Source organism: Varanus komodoensis, unplaced genomic scaffold, assembly GCF_004798865.1.
Source record: "Varanus komodoensis strain SLA01 unplaced genomic scaffold, ASM479886v1 scaffold19, whole genome shotgun sequence".
NCBI classification, from domain to species: Eukaryota; Metazoa; Chordata; class Lepidosauria; order Squamata; family Varanidae; genus Varanus; species Varanus komodoensis.
Window position 1 is genome coordinate 16,647,963 of NW_025335550.1, and position 13,176 is coordinate 16,661,138.

At 38.8% G+C, this 13,176-nt stretch overlaps 1 protein-coding gene across 3 annotated transcripts in view; it reads right to left on the reverse strand.

Moving 5' to 3' along the window:
- The window catches only part of MLLT3 (MLLT3 super elongation complex subunit), a 157,296-nt gene that overhangs the window by 44,332 nt on the left and 99,788 nt on the right, over positions 1-13,176 (reverse strand). For all 3 annotated transcript variants that reach the window (XM_044427621.1, XM_044427620.1, XM_044427622.1), the window contains exon 6: positions 6,216-6,818. In XM_044427621.1, the coding sequence (XP_044283556.1) occupies positions 6,216-6,818 (603 nt within the window). The remainder of the gene's footprint in view (positions 1-6,215; positions 6,819-13,176) is intronic.

Here is a 13,176-nt window from a genome sequence, read left to right on the forward strand (position 1 = left end):
CTTCTCGGTGTGCACTGGTCCTAATCTGAATTGGAGCCATGAACACTTACTCTAAAGTAAAGAGAAAAAATTACTCAGCTACATGCTATGCAATTAATGTAAACACCAAAGGATCTTTAGCTGCTGGATGCTTATAGAAAAGTAATGAATGAATGAATGGAATCTATAGTTGACCCTGGGACAATACTCTTAACAATGCTTTAAGAACCAAGGAATGGCAGAGCCAAATAGCTTTCCTCTCTAAGGAAATTTCAGAGTTTAGTTGCAGTAACTGAGGGGGTAGCCACATGGCCACTCTAACCTCAGATTGAGAGACGAGATTAAGGAAGGCCTCAGATAAAGGTGAAAATATGTGATTAGCTCCAAACTGGAGGAAGAGACCTTTAGTTACTCTGGCCTCACTGTAAGAGCAAAGCCTTTTCAGTAAGAGGCAATGAGGCAGTTTGAGTTATTTAGACCCTGGAAGACAACAGGGGGAAGTTCTGGGAACTCAGGCTTAAGAACTGGGCAAGTCCTCTTAGCAAGAGTGCTTTATTTTCTTCAAAAATTGTGTAGATTCATTGTGCTTCAAAAGATAACAGTCCATGATTTAATAAACGTTGTGAGCCCATTTTTCACCCTTTTCCTTTTTCTGCAGATATATATGAAAGCTTAAAAAAAAACCCTAATCCTTTCCTGAAGCTCAGCAGGTTGACAAGCAGCATAAATCAAATAATTCCTTATCAGTGGGAGCATGTGAAGAGTTGAAACCAATCTGAAACAATTTCCCCTCCATCTCTGAAGGCTTTAACTCCATTCTCAGGGTGGCTCACACTGTTTAAGAGCCAAACAGTAGGAACTCTTGACTTTACTTAATTGGTCTACTTATTTAGCTTGCCAGCTTTTTACAGGGTCTAAGAACTGCCCTCCATCTGCTCTCTGTTTTACAGTGTCTCCCTCCATTCCTAAGGCAGTTTTGGTTTTCAGACAATGTCTTAAGTAATCTCGCTTGGTAATCATGACAGTTTGAGATTATCTGCCATCTTTTCCTCCTCCTCTTCAGAATCCAAACCATCCAGGTAGGAATACTGCATTTTGAGAGAACTGGACTTCACAATAGATCATGATGGAGCAGGAAATGGAAATCTGTGATGGCTAGTTTGTATTTACTTAATAAAACTAGTTGAGCTAGTTGCGGCCCTCTGGATGTTTTGGCCTACAACCCCAACCCTCACATCAGCTCTAGCAAGCATAGCCAATGAAGAAGAATGGGTTGCTTGCTCTGGATTAAATCTAATTTTTATACTCTGGCAGGATGGATAAAAATCACTATTTAAAAAAAAATAAAAAATGGATTAATTTGATTTAAATTGGATTTTTTTTTACCTTAATGACCTTTGAGGAAAAATCTATTTAAAGATGGTTTTCTATTTAAGATACATTATAGTCCAAAGGTTATTCATCATGAAATAAGGATTCGTTTTTAATTATGTAGCATGAAGCTGTATATTCATGCAATGTTCAATTTTTTTGGTAAATGAATTCCATTCATCCATTCACTATGTGCTCTTCCAGAGGTTTTTGTAAGATTACTGGGTAATTTTTATATCTAGAAGATATTATCGCAGATACTTGGTTTTACAGTTCCCAAAACTCTGAATTTGTGTCTGCAAAGATCACATGACTCTTCTTCACAGCAAAAATGTTACAAATGAGCATACAGAGTTGAGAGCTTAATTCCATTGCTCCTTTGCAAAACATTGTGCACAGAATAACCCCTTACTTCTTAAGTGTTAAGTGTAAAAAAAATCAATGAATAGAAGATTGTTGGGAAAGGAATACATCTGCACAAGAAGCTAAGTGTGAGGAGGGAGGGGCAAGCTGTAAAAAGAAAGTGAAACCTTTTGAGAAGAATCCTCCACAAGTGCTTGGGTCTTTTGTGTATAGCCTGAGGTCTATCATATTATTCTTTCCCTGAAGGAGAAAACCTATAATGGCAGCAGGCTGTAAAAGACATCCAGTTTGGGAATATTTTAATGAAATTCCTCTACTCATGGGTAAGGCAGGCATGCGCGTAAATTATGCAGAAAAGCATGATTTAAATCTCGTCCCACTGATTTGATGTAAATCAAATCCACCCAGTATACTAGCCTTTTCCTAATTGCCCCATTCCCCACCTGGCACTCTCTCTCAACATTACAAATGGACCAACAGGCTCCAAAAGGTTGAGGACTGCTGACACAGCTATTTCAGCCAGGCTGAGGAGTTCCCTTGCAAGCAGAAATGACGACCTTGCCAACTGACACATACAGTGGTACCTTGGCTCACGAACTTAACCCGTTCCACGACTCTGGTTGTGATCCAAGTCAAATTTCCCCATGAGGTTCAATGTAAATAAGGTGTAACTATTTTTTTTTAAATCAGAAAAAATTGAAACAAAGTGACAAAGAACAACAAAGTACTGTACAGTGCAGTAGAGAACACTAACCTAGGTGCGGGGGGAGGAGAGGTTATCGTTCTGAGGACATTGGGGAGATCTCTTTCAGGGGTTTCCTCTCTTCTTTGTTTCTTAGCTGCAGTGTCAATTTTGGTGAAAAATCTATCTATAGTCACTTTTTTTTCCTGCGCTGCATAACCCTCCGGAAATGAGAGACCACGTTATCGTTCATCAGATTCAACACTCTGATCGTTACAATTATGTTGGGGTGTTGCTTTTCAAAGAAATCCTGGCACTCATTCAATTTCTTCATAATGGATCGCATCACATCACTGCTAACCTCCTCCCCGTCTTCCTCTTCCTCAGTGGAATGCTCCTCAGCAAGTGCCTTCTGCTGCTCACTCTGGAGTTCAGCAAGTTCTTCTGTCATCAGCTCCTCTATGTCTTCCCTACACCAATGCAACTGCGATCGTGGCCATCTCCCCACTCAGCAGTGGGGGTGGGGAGATGGTCACAATCATGCTGGTTGGGGAGGGGGAGATAGCTGAGATTGCGCCCGTCTTTCCTGCAGGAGCGTGCCCGTGATCATGCACCTCTTCCCTGCACGAATGCAACTGTGATCGTGGTTGCCACCCAATGCGGAGTTCTCAACCCAAGTCAAAATTTTCATGAACTTTTTGTTCATGATCCGATTTGGTTGTGAACCAAGGTGTTTGTGAGCCAAGGTACCACTGTATTTTCAAGATAAACCCCCAAATTTGCAAGGTATACGTTTTCCCTGTAGCAAACAAGCCACTTCATGGTAACATACCCACAGTCCTATAAGCAAATCTCCATGTTGGACTAACACCATACAAAAGTAAAACTTGCTGTGAGGAAAAACTTAAGCACCATCATGCTGTGTTTTATTTTGTTTTGTCTTATTGTTAAGCCATCCCGAGACTATGGTAAGGGATGGTCTAAAAAAGTTTTAAGTAAATAAAGTAAGTGTGTGAGCTGAAACCCAGCTCCTGCTTTCTTCCTGGGTTGGAGAAAGGACTATAAACAGAAGGGCTTTCACTCCATGCTACAAGATTCTTCTCAGCTAGAAATGCAGAGGAGTGAACCTGGGATCTCCTGAATGCAATATATGCCAGCCTTGTACAGTGGTACCTTGACTCACAAACACCTCAGTTCATGACCAAATCGGGTCACAAACAGAAATTTCAGAAAAAAATTGCCTCAGGTCGAGAACTCTTCATCAGGTGACAATCGCAATCGTGCCCATCTTCACTGCATGAGCGTGACCGTGATAGCGCTCGTGGGGGGGGGGAGATGGCTGCGATCACACCCATGTTCCCCGCCCAAGCGTGACCATGGTCACACCTGTCTATGGCCGCAATCACAGTGATGCTCATGCAGGGAACACAGGTGCGATCGAGGTCATGTTGGGGGTGAAATGCTCGGGGGAGTGGGGGAGATAGCTGCTATCTTTGTTGTTCTTTGTCACTTTGCTTCAAATTTTTGTGATTTAAAAAAAATAGTTACAGAACGGATTAACCTTATGGGGAAATTTGACTTGGGTCACGACCAATTTGGGTCACGACCAGAGTCATGGAACAGATTAAGTTCATGAGCCAAGGTACCACTGTACTAACCAATATCCCTCCCATTTTAGCAGGCTTCCAGCAGCTCCCAGTGCTTAAAAACACAATTATTGCAGTACTTCAGGTAGTTAGAGGCAATTTCTAATCAAATTGGAAATTCCACTATTATAACCAGAGGAAAATGTTTGAAGCATCTGCATGTACGCCTTTCTTCTCAGGGCTGTTTTGCCCCATTACTTTTAGCTGATACACTTAAACCTGAAACCATATAGAACTTTAACACAGGTAGAAAAGCATGCTCATCTGTTTTTGATAGAAGTTGCATGATCATTTCTGGAGTACTTTTAGAGGCGCTTTTCTACCTTACAGTGTAGTTGAAAGGTTTATTACAACACATTAGGCACTCTTAATATGCGAGACTAAATAAATACTATATATCATGGCTTATCTTTAAAAACTTGTGCAATCACAGCACTTTACGGACACAAGAGGCCACCTAGAGCAATCCCCTAATACAAGGACTTATTATCCCTCATAGGACAAATTACATTTTTCACACACTTCTACAAAACAGAGAGGGAATGTATCTATGCGGTCATCACAGAAATTTCTTGTAGAATAAAATGGTTTTGGGTGGTTGAAGCAGGCAAACAAACTTGTTGGCTGGCCTCAAACCACAGAGGTTTAAAAAGGCAGTCGTCTTTTATTTTCCATGTCTAACCACAACAATAATGGTAGAAGTTAAAATGGAAATTAAAGTATCTAAACTCAGTCCAAAATGGGTGCACCAGTTCACATGATAATTCACTATATTCAACATGCCAGCCTTCAGATGTTTTAAAATGTTTATGGTCCACATGCAAAGAAGCAACTAGCTTCACCCTGCTCCTTTGCTCTTTTTGTCCTCTTCCAGGACTCCAAACTGCACATAGACTCTTTACAGATAGAGGAGGTTCCCCATGGCAGAGAGTAAGTTCCCATACATGAACAACAGTGATGAAGTGGCAGAGCTATGTTTATTCTGGCTCCCCCTCCATATGTGTGGACCCTGCATATATTAGTGCCTTCATAAAGCACCTCCCTTTGATGAAGAACACTGTTCATAGAAAACGAATGGATTTGCATATAACAACAAAATGGGTTGTTATTGAATCAAGGGTTGTCACTGTGTGTGAACCCTTCCCTATGGTTTAACTACATGTTGCTACCCACAAAGAACACAGGAAGAGAGCCTGAGGTTTGTTGTTGGGAACTCAATTAAATCTCTGAGGCATATATAATTGTTCATACAGGAGAGATTTTTCATACTTCTGAAGCATATATGGTACTATTCTATTCCTTTTCACTTGTAGTTTTGAAGTATCTTAACAGCCAACTCATATATTGTATAGAAGCATGCATTTCAGAGGCAAGACCTTTGCCCACACTCCTAATTGTTGGCCTGGGTGGTGATGCAGCTGGTATACTTGTCCTTGCTGTCCCTCATCATGCAATGTGAAGGTGTGAATAGGTTTTGGTCAGTGATCACAGTTTAATCACCATAAACTGAATGTTCAAAACCATCTGACCTTAAGTCAAAACAAAATACACGGGTCAATGGAAAAAGATCACACATTCAGCTCAGTTACCAAGCTGAGATATCACATTATCAATGCACCTGTATGAATCAGCCTTCAAGTGAACCTAAGCTTTAGCAACATCTTAAGCATAAAGATGCAAAGCAATTAACAGCTTGGTTAGGGAAAAATATTTCTAGTATACATAAAAGGTACACAGCCCTTTCCCATTCAATGCCAAGTTTTAACATATTATCCTTGTCTCAGGTACCAGTTTTGCAAAATACTACAGAATATAACAATTCAATCTATATAAACAAACAAAAAGCATAAAATCTGTTTCCTAGCACTGAGAGGTAATCATGCTGTGAAAGGTCTATTCACTTGTATTCCTCTAAGATTATTAATAAAGCAACAAACCAATGTCATTCCTTAGAGGCTCAAACATAAATAATGTAAATCAACTAACCAAAGCAATCTATAAAGCAACGAATAGCCACAGCTAATTTCCATGATTCCGCATGGCAATACAGACATGCATTTCCACGCCACACTACATACATGACCACTATGCCCAAGTCTTTTTTCCCCCAAGTAATAAAAAGAGCAAATCCTCTAACACAGTAGTAAAGCAATGACAGAAGCACAAAACCTTACTTCAGATTTTGAGGACATGTTCTCCTCCATATCGGAATCATTAGGGTCCACAATATCATCAAATGGTGGTAATGTATTCTTCTTCTTCTCCAGTGTCTCACTTTCCATTTTGACTTTCCCAATCTTAAACTGAGATTTATCCTTTGTCTGTTTTTTGTCAGCAGTGGAACAAGTAAGTATCAGAGGGGGAGCAGTAGAAAAACTTTTAAATAAAGCCTCTGAGCCACTTTTCTTCTTCTTTTTGGCTGAAAGATCCTCAGAATCCATACCTGGAGGCCTTTTTGTAGGGGCCTTCTTTTCTTGTTGCTGTCCACCTGTTATGGTAAGTATGTTATTTTCAGATTTTGGCTCCTTTGACATAGGTTTGGGTTCCTTGAAGGCCATCTTAGGAACTATTTTTTCATCCTTTAGTGGTTTGTTTTCTTTGGGTTTTTTAGAGGATTCTTTGGAAGATTTGTTATGTTCCCTGGAAGGTTCTTTGAAGGCACTTTTATGTTCTTTTGAGTCTTTAGAAGGTTTCTCCTTGTGCTCCTTTGTTAATTTATGGGGCTTTGAAAAACTGTTACTACTGCTGCTGCTAGTGCTTACACTCTTATTTGGGTCCTGCAACAATGGAAATCACAAAGTTAGTATTTGGTTCAGTATTCTGTTTAAGCTACAGCAAACAGCTATTCTGCAACCTCCATTTACTTCAGTAAGATTTACAAAAAAGAGGACTGGTGGACTGCATTCTTTGGTCTAAATAGCTACTTTGAGAATGAACCCCCCCCCCCGCCCAAATAGTCTAAGGACTCACTGAAAATACAATAATCATTTACTTATTTTTTGTGAAGAATCTCAAAAGTTACTGCTTTCTAGTGAGATTTACAGAGATAAAGTGCATCAACAATGCGCATCTTGGTGTATTCAAAAGTTCCACTGTGTGCCAGGCAAAGACTGATGAGGTATCATTTTCTAGGATGAATGCAATGCTTAACATTTGACAGGAAACTTAACCACCATATATATAATTACATTTCATGATTTATCAACCCACTGGTTTAAAAAAAAAACATTAAGAACCTTGCAAAAGTGTACAAGCAGCATGGAATTACTGAAAGAAGTGCTGCTGATAAAGTATTTAAAAAATCAATGCATCACACAAGTTCTAAGTTTATTGTTATTTAAAAAGAAGTATCATGAGCATTAGGAAGATCCACCGAAACCTGGAGGAAAGGATGGATTTGCTTTGGGTGTCTGAAGAATAATCTTAATTAGATCCAATGCAGATCTTGACTTTGGAGCTTCCTGCTGGGATTCTTTGCAGCCCTTCTCAAATTTCCCAAGATGCGGAGAGAGAAAAGATGTGGCAATTTGGAACCACTACAGCCAGTACCAGGCAATGTTCAATAAGGTGAAGACAATAGGAAATGTAGTTCCCAGTATTTACAGCCAGCCTGGATGCCACTGCATATCCAAGAACTTGTCTGAGCTGACACGTATCCAATTTGGGCTGTGCCTGGTCTCCAGAAGGTTGTTGTAGAGTCGTGTGTGTGTGTGTATTGGGGAAGAGATGAGCAAAAGGTCAGTGCCAGTTTAAGTTTGTTCTAACTTCACTAGACTCAAGACTTTGAAGCATGGCATCCTGCTGAATTCAATGTCAAACTGCTTGTTCCCATTTGTGGCCACAACATTCAGGACAGGCAGAAATACCCAGCAATATAATGGACAAAATACAAAATTTTCTTTAAGTGGCCTTCTCCATGGAAAGACAGCAGATACTGTATTTATTACTTAAAGTTAGCAGTGTTTTCTTTCTGCTAATTTTGATTTTTCTTGTAGCCAAAATTAGAAGCTTTAGCACTAACCAATAAAGATATATTGTGGCGGCACCCTAACTGTGGAATGCCTTGTCACTGGAGATTCGTCAAGTGCCTACAATATTGAGTTTTAGGGCGTGACAAAAACTTTTCTTTTTTGCCCCACCTATGGTACTATTTAGACCATCTATATCAATGGCACTGGTTTTAATTTCAATTATTAACTGTATTAATCTATGATATGTCTGATTGTATATATTGTGTTTTATCTTGTTTATCCATCATCTTACCTGTATTATTTTATTAATGTTATTATTGACATTTTTATTGTAATGGCTGCCCAGAGAACATGATGCTAATGGGAGGCTTTAATACAAATTCAATAAATAAAATAAATAATAAATATCCCTTCAAGCAATCTGAATGGATTCAAACCATGAAACTGTTTTGAGGGCTACGTTCCATACATGTCAAGAATGCTTCACCTGGACAGCCAATAACATGCAGCAGCATATATCAATACGCACTGCTTACATTCCGGCACAAGTACAAAGCTATGGTTTAGCATTACAAGAATGAACCTAAGCAACCTCAGGCTTGTGTGCTGAGATCAGAAACTTGCACATCCATTTTAAATTAACACCAAATAATCATGCTATTTTTGTATTCAATCGTTATTTTAAAAATTAGTATTTTCATGTTTTAACAGTCACTTTTATTTTCACTGGTTATATGTTATTTATTATATTGGTATGTATTGTTTTATTGTATTCTGATTTTAAGGATTGTAAGCCGTCCTGAGATGCCATACATAAGGGACAGCATATAAAAGTTTTAAATAAATAAATAAAATGTTGGCTAAGCCTTAAACTGTGGGGCTGTTATTTAACCATCAGGGACTGCATATTGAAACTGGCAGTCTCACTGCAACATTGCAGTCTCACTGTGGGTTATTTGGTCTATGGTGAAGCTGCAACCCCTGCTTGTGGACTGCCATATCATGTGCAGCTGGTAGGGAATGCAAGGTTAAGCCATGGTCTGTTTTAGGGTTATATGAGGGTTGTTTAATGTTTAATGACAACTCCCTAATAGGGTTTGTATAAGCAGACACTTGCAGACACCACAGTGTATCATGGCCAGCTGGATGACTATCTAAACCCAGTGACTAGCTGAATAACTATGGTTTGTGGCTGGCTTGTTTCAACTAACCTTAGTTAAGATTAATCACAGTCTGTTTGGGTTTGGATGATACAGCTAGCCAAGGTTAATCTAAAATGGAAGTTAAGTTTCTGAACTATGCTCATAGGTGTGTTAAATGAACGTGCAAGCCTGAGGCTCACTACAGTTCATTATTGTAGTACTAAATCACAGTTTAGAGTTACATTCAAACCAATCTCATGTGGAATCTCCAATGTTCATCACTGCAAACCTACAGAAGTTTTTGAGGTGATGTGATGAAGACTAGAGGTTCTAGTCAGTGATTCTCTAAAACAGGGTAAGAAGCATGGTGTCCTCCTTTTTTTTCAAATGAAAATATGATTCCTGTAATTCCTGACCATTAGCCATGCTGGATGTGGATGATGGGAGTTATAGTTAAAAAGCCTGAAGGATATCATGCTTTAAAGTGATCTCTAACATGGTGCCTGCAAGTATTTAATTCATTTAAAAATATGTTACATGGATTTGCATGAAATGCAATTATAGACGGACTTCAACGGCAAATATCCAATTAAGTATCCATCTGAAAGTGACCTCCACATCTACCCATTCAAGGAAATACCGAAAGTGTTGTAAGGTCCTCAGTCCATTGCTTTAAAGGTGAATGTTTTCCCTTCCAATGTTGTAATATTAGTCTTCGGTTGTCAAAAGTGGTGGAAAATCAATTTCCCCTTCCATTTGTCAATTTCCGTGAATAGGGTGAATAATTGAAGAAATCACTGCTGAATTTTAAAGATGGAGTACAAAATGTATCTCTGTAATAACTAGGGATGCAAAGATAAGGCTGGAATCTGGCGTTCTTGAGCCTGCTGGACTTCTTTCCTGTACTTGGTCTCACCCAGAAAGTGACCTGAGCTAAAACCAGGTCCATAAATGCTTGGGAATGCTAGCAGCTTCTTTATGCAAAGTACATACTTCCTTGCGCAAAAAACACAAAGTACACAACTCTTTGCACAAAATACACAAAGCCTGCATGTTACATTTGCAAAGCAGAATGCTAGTTGCACAGTGGGCACATGTGTGCAAGCTGGCATCAAAGACTTACTTAGGCTTGCTCTCTGCCAGATGCCCATGCAAAGGCTCAGGTGGGCTCAGGACAGAGAGAAAGTGAGCTGGCATCCAAGCCAAGGAATTCTGACAGACTCCCACCCAAAATTAGGTTCCTCATATGCCCTCAGTAGCACCTACCAGACAATGCCAAAGCTAAGAAGCATTATATTGTGCCGCCAGCGATTAACTAAATTAGACCTTCTCTTATGAAAGAAAGGTTGCCGTGTCCAATATACATTAAAGAACTTTTATTGAATAAGTGATAGCCTGAAATTCACACATGTGGAAGGTAGATGTCAAACTGGTTGCCCACTGATTAGGCATTTGTACCCACAGCAGTTTCTCAGATTCTGAAATGTACCTACAAGCCCAAGAAAGGCTGGGTATTTCACTGTCGATCATTCTGCAGAAAATAATGCTACCAGTAGAAAATGGATATAGAAATATTTGAGCATTATTTTAACCATCCCAGTTAAACAGTAATCCACAGCATACCACCCCTTTTGCAAACAAAGAAGAAAAGCAGAAAATTATTTTTTTCTTTTCTTGACACACACAAGATTTCTCCCTAATTGTGTTGGAAGTAACACCATTCAACATAAAATGAGTTACAAACAGTTGCAGTCCAGAATTCATAATTTTTATTTCTCTTTTTTCAGTGAGAGATCATTGGATACACATTCTGCTCTTTCCAGTCATGAGCACACTACATCTTCCACATTATTTGTGAAGTTACCAGTCTGCAGAATACTGCCTGATAATGTGTTATTTGTACATTATGCCATCAACTGAAACAGGATTTTGCATGCATTTCCACTTTGGTTTAGTTTAGACCAATAAGCCTGGATGTGCATAAGTTTCCTGCACGTACATGGGGCCTCATTCTTTACTCCTTAAATCATGCAAATAGGGGCAAGAAGCCAGGCTTACTTGGAATTATGCTTAAAGAGAAACTTTCTTCCAACTAAGTATGCTGAGGGTCCCAGTCTTAAATTGACAGTATAATGAAAATAGTGTTGTGTGTAGTCTTTTCAGTTGCCTTGCTGTCATGATCTCATGTTACAAATGGGATATTAGTTTTTGTCTGACAGATTCCATAAGGCAAAGACAAGGACCGCCCAGAAGAAAGGAACTGAGGTGGTGGTGGTGAGGCGATGCAGTTCTTAAAGTAAAGCAATTTTAGTGGTTCATTAAATAGCTCATTATGTTTAATTGCTTAAATTTACACTGAGAATATCAAGCTGAACTGGTATACTGTATAAGCTCTTTCAGCTAGGCAACATCCATGCAGGCTTAATAAATTAAATTTAATGAACTACTTTAGAAGTTGCTATCAGTGACTATTAAAGCATGGCTTCCTTACATAATAGCAGTAATTTCTTGAAACTTTGTGGATGGTCCCAGAAAATCTATTAAAAATGACAGCAAGAAGGAAATTCTAGTCTGAAACTGTTTCATGATTTGGGAGAAGAAAAAAATGGTTAGATACATGACAGCTTCACATTACTACCACATGCCATTTGAATTAAAAAAAATACTGTATAGGAAGCAAAGGCTAGAGAAGGGTCTGGGACTGAAAGAACACTGAATGCACTGAGATAGTGGCAGCAGTTGAAAGCCATATATGCACCATCTTTGCCTCATGACTGTGTCCACATGAGTACCATATAATGGAGCTATGAGGTTTTGGTTCCCTTCTTTTAACACCCTCTGGACAGTACAAGACTTCTCATTCTAAAGTTTGTGAGAAGGAAGGAATGAAGAAACAAACTACTTTATGCAGCCAAAAGCCAATGGGTTACACATCTTGTTAGTATTACTTAGAGTAGATTGACTGAAATGAATGTAATAAATTAGATAATTGTTGGATACAATCCATCAGATACAACTCAATGTTTGAAATCATCTGACAAATACAAACAGATGGAAATACCATATTCGTTTATGTTTTCATTTTAAATGTTTAGCTAACTTGTAAAGCTAAATTTAAATCAGAAACATTGTTTCTTCTGGTTATTTCAAAGACCATTAAAGACAATTTAGCGTAAGAATCTTCACTAAGATCCTTTGAAAACAATGGAACAGAATTCTATTGCTAGGTTGTGAACTTAAGCTACATGGACAGAATAGACATGATGCATTCTGGGCTGTGGACAGTTTAACATATATGTTCATAAAAATACAACCAAATCGATCAGCCTCAGAAAGACATTCTAGCTCCACTCCATGAACATATTTTTCAGCACACTGAGCAGATGACCAGTGGCATTGAATAGTCATCACCAGACAGATGAACCCATAGGAAGTGTTCCTGAAACTAGCGCATGTGTATGAGATGCACTGCCTGTTTGCCTGCTTCATTCATTCATACATGCAGAGCAAACAGAATTGTCAGTATGTTACAAAGCAGCACAAGATGCAAAGAACACAAAGGATGCAAAGAAGTCGCAGCACATCAGTGGTTGCCCTTTACCTTTCCGCTTCCAGCCACTTTCCTAAGCTTCAATGAGTAACTATTTTTTAGCAATGGGTGATCAAAGGACTGGATCCCCAACAGTACAATTTAAAAACTGGTTAGTTTTATGTATGGTAGATGTGCAATATGTACCATATAAGCAGTGAACTATATGGCCCCAGACAAATATGTCATCTTAAATTTATTTTGCCACACTGTGGTCAGCCTTTCAGAATTGGATACAACAAGGGAACCTACATTACTACAGAACACTTCTGATAAATTTAAAAAATAATTAAAATTCAGAATGTATCACATGTTAAAGCATCACAATGACAATCGACAAGATCAAGTTAAACAACGCATTCATGCAGTTAAGCATTGCTTATTAACTCTGTTCCATTACAATATATTTCAATTCGTTTAACTTTTAGCTTGC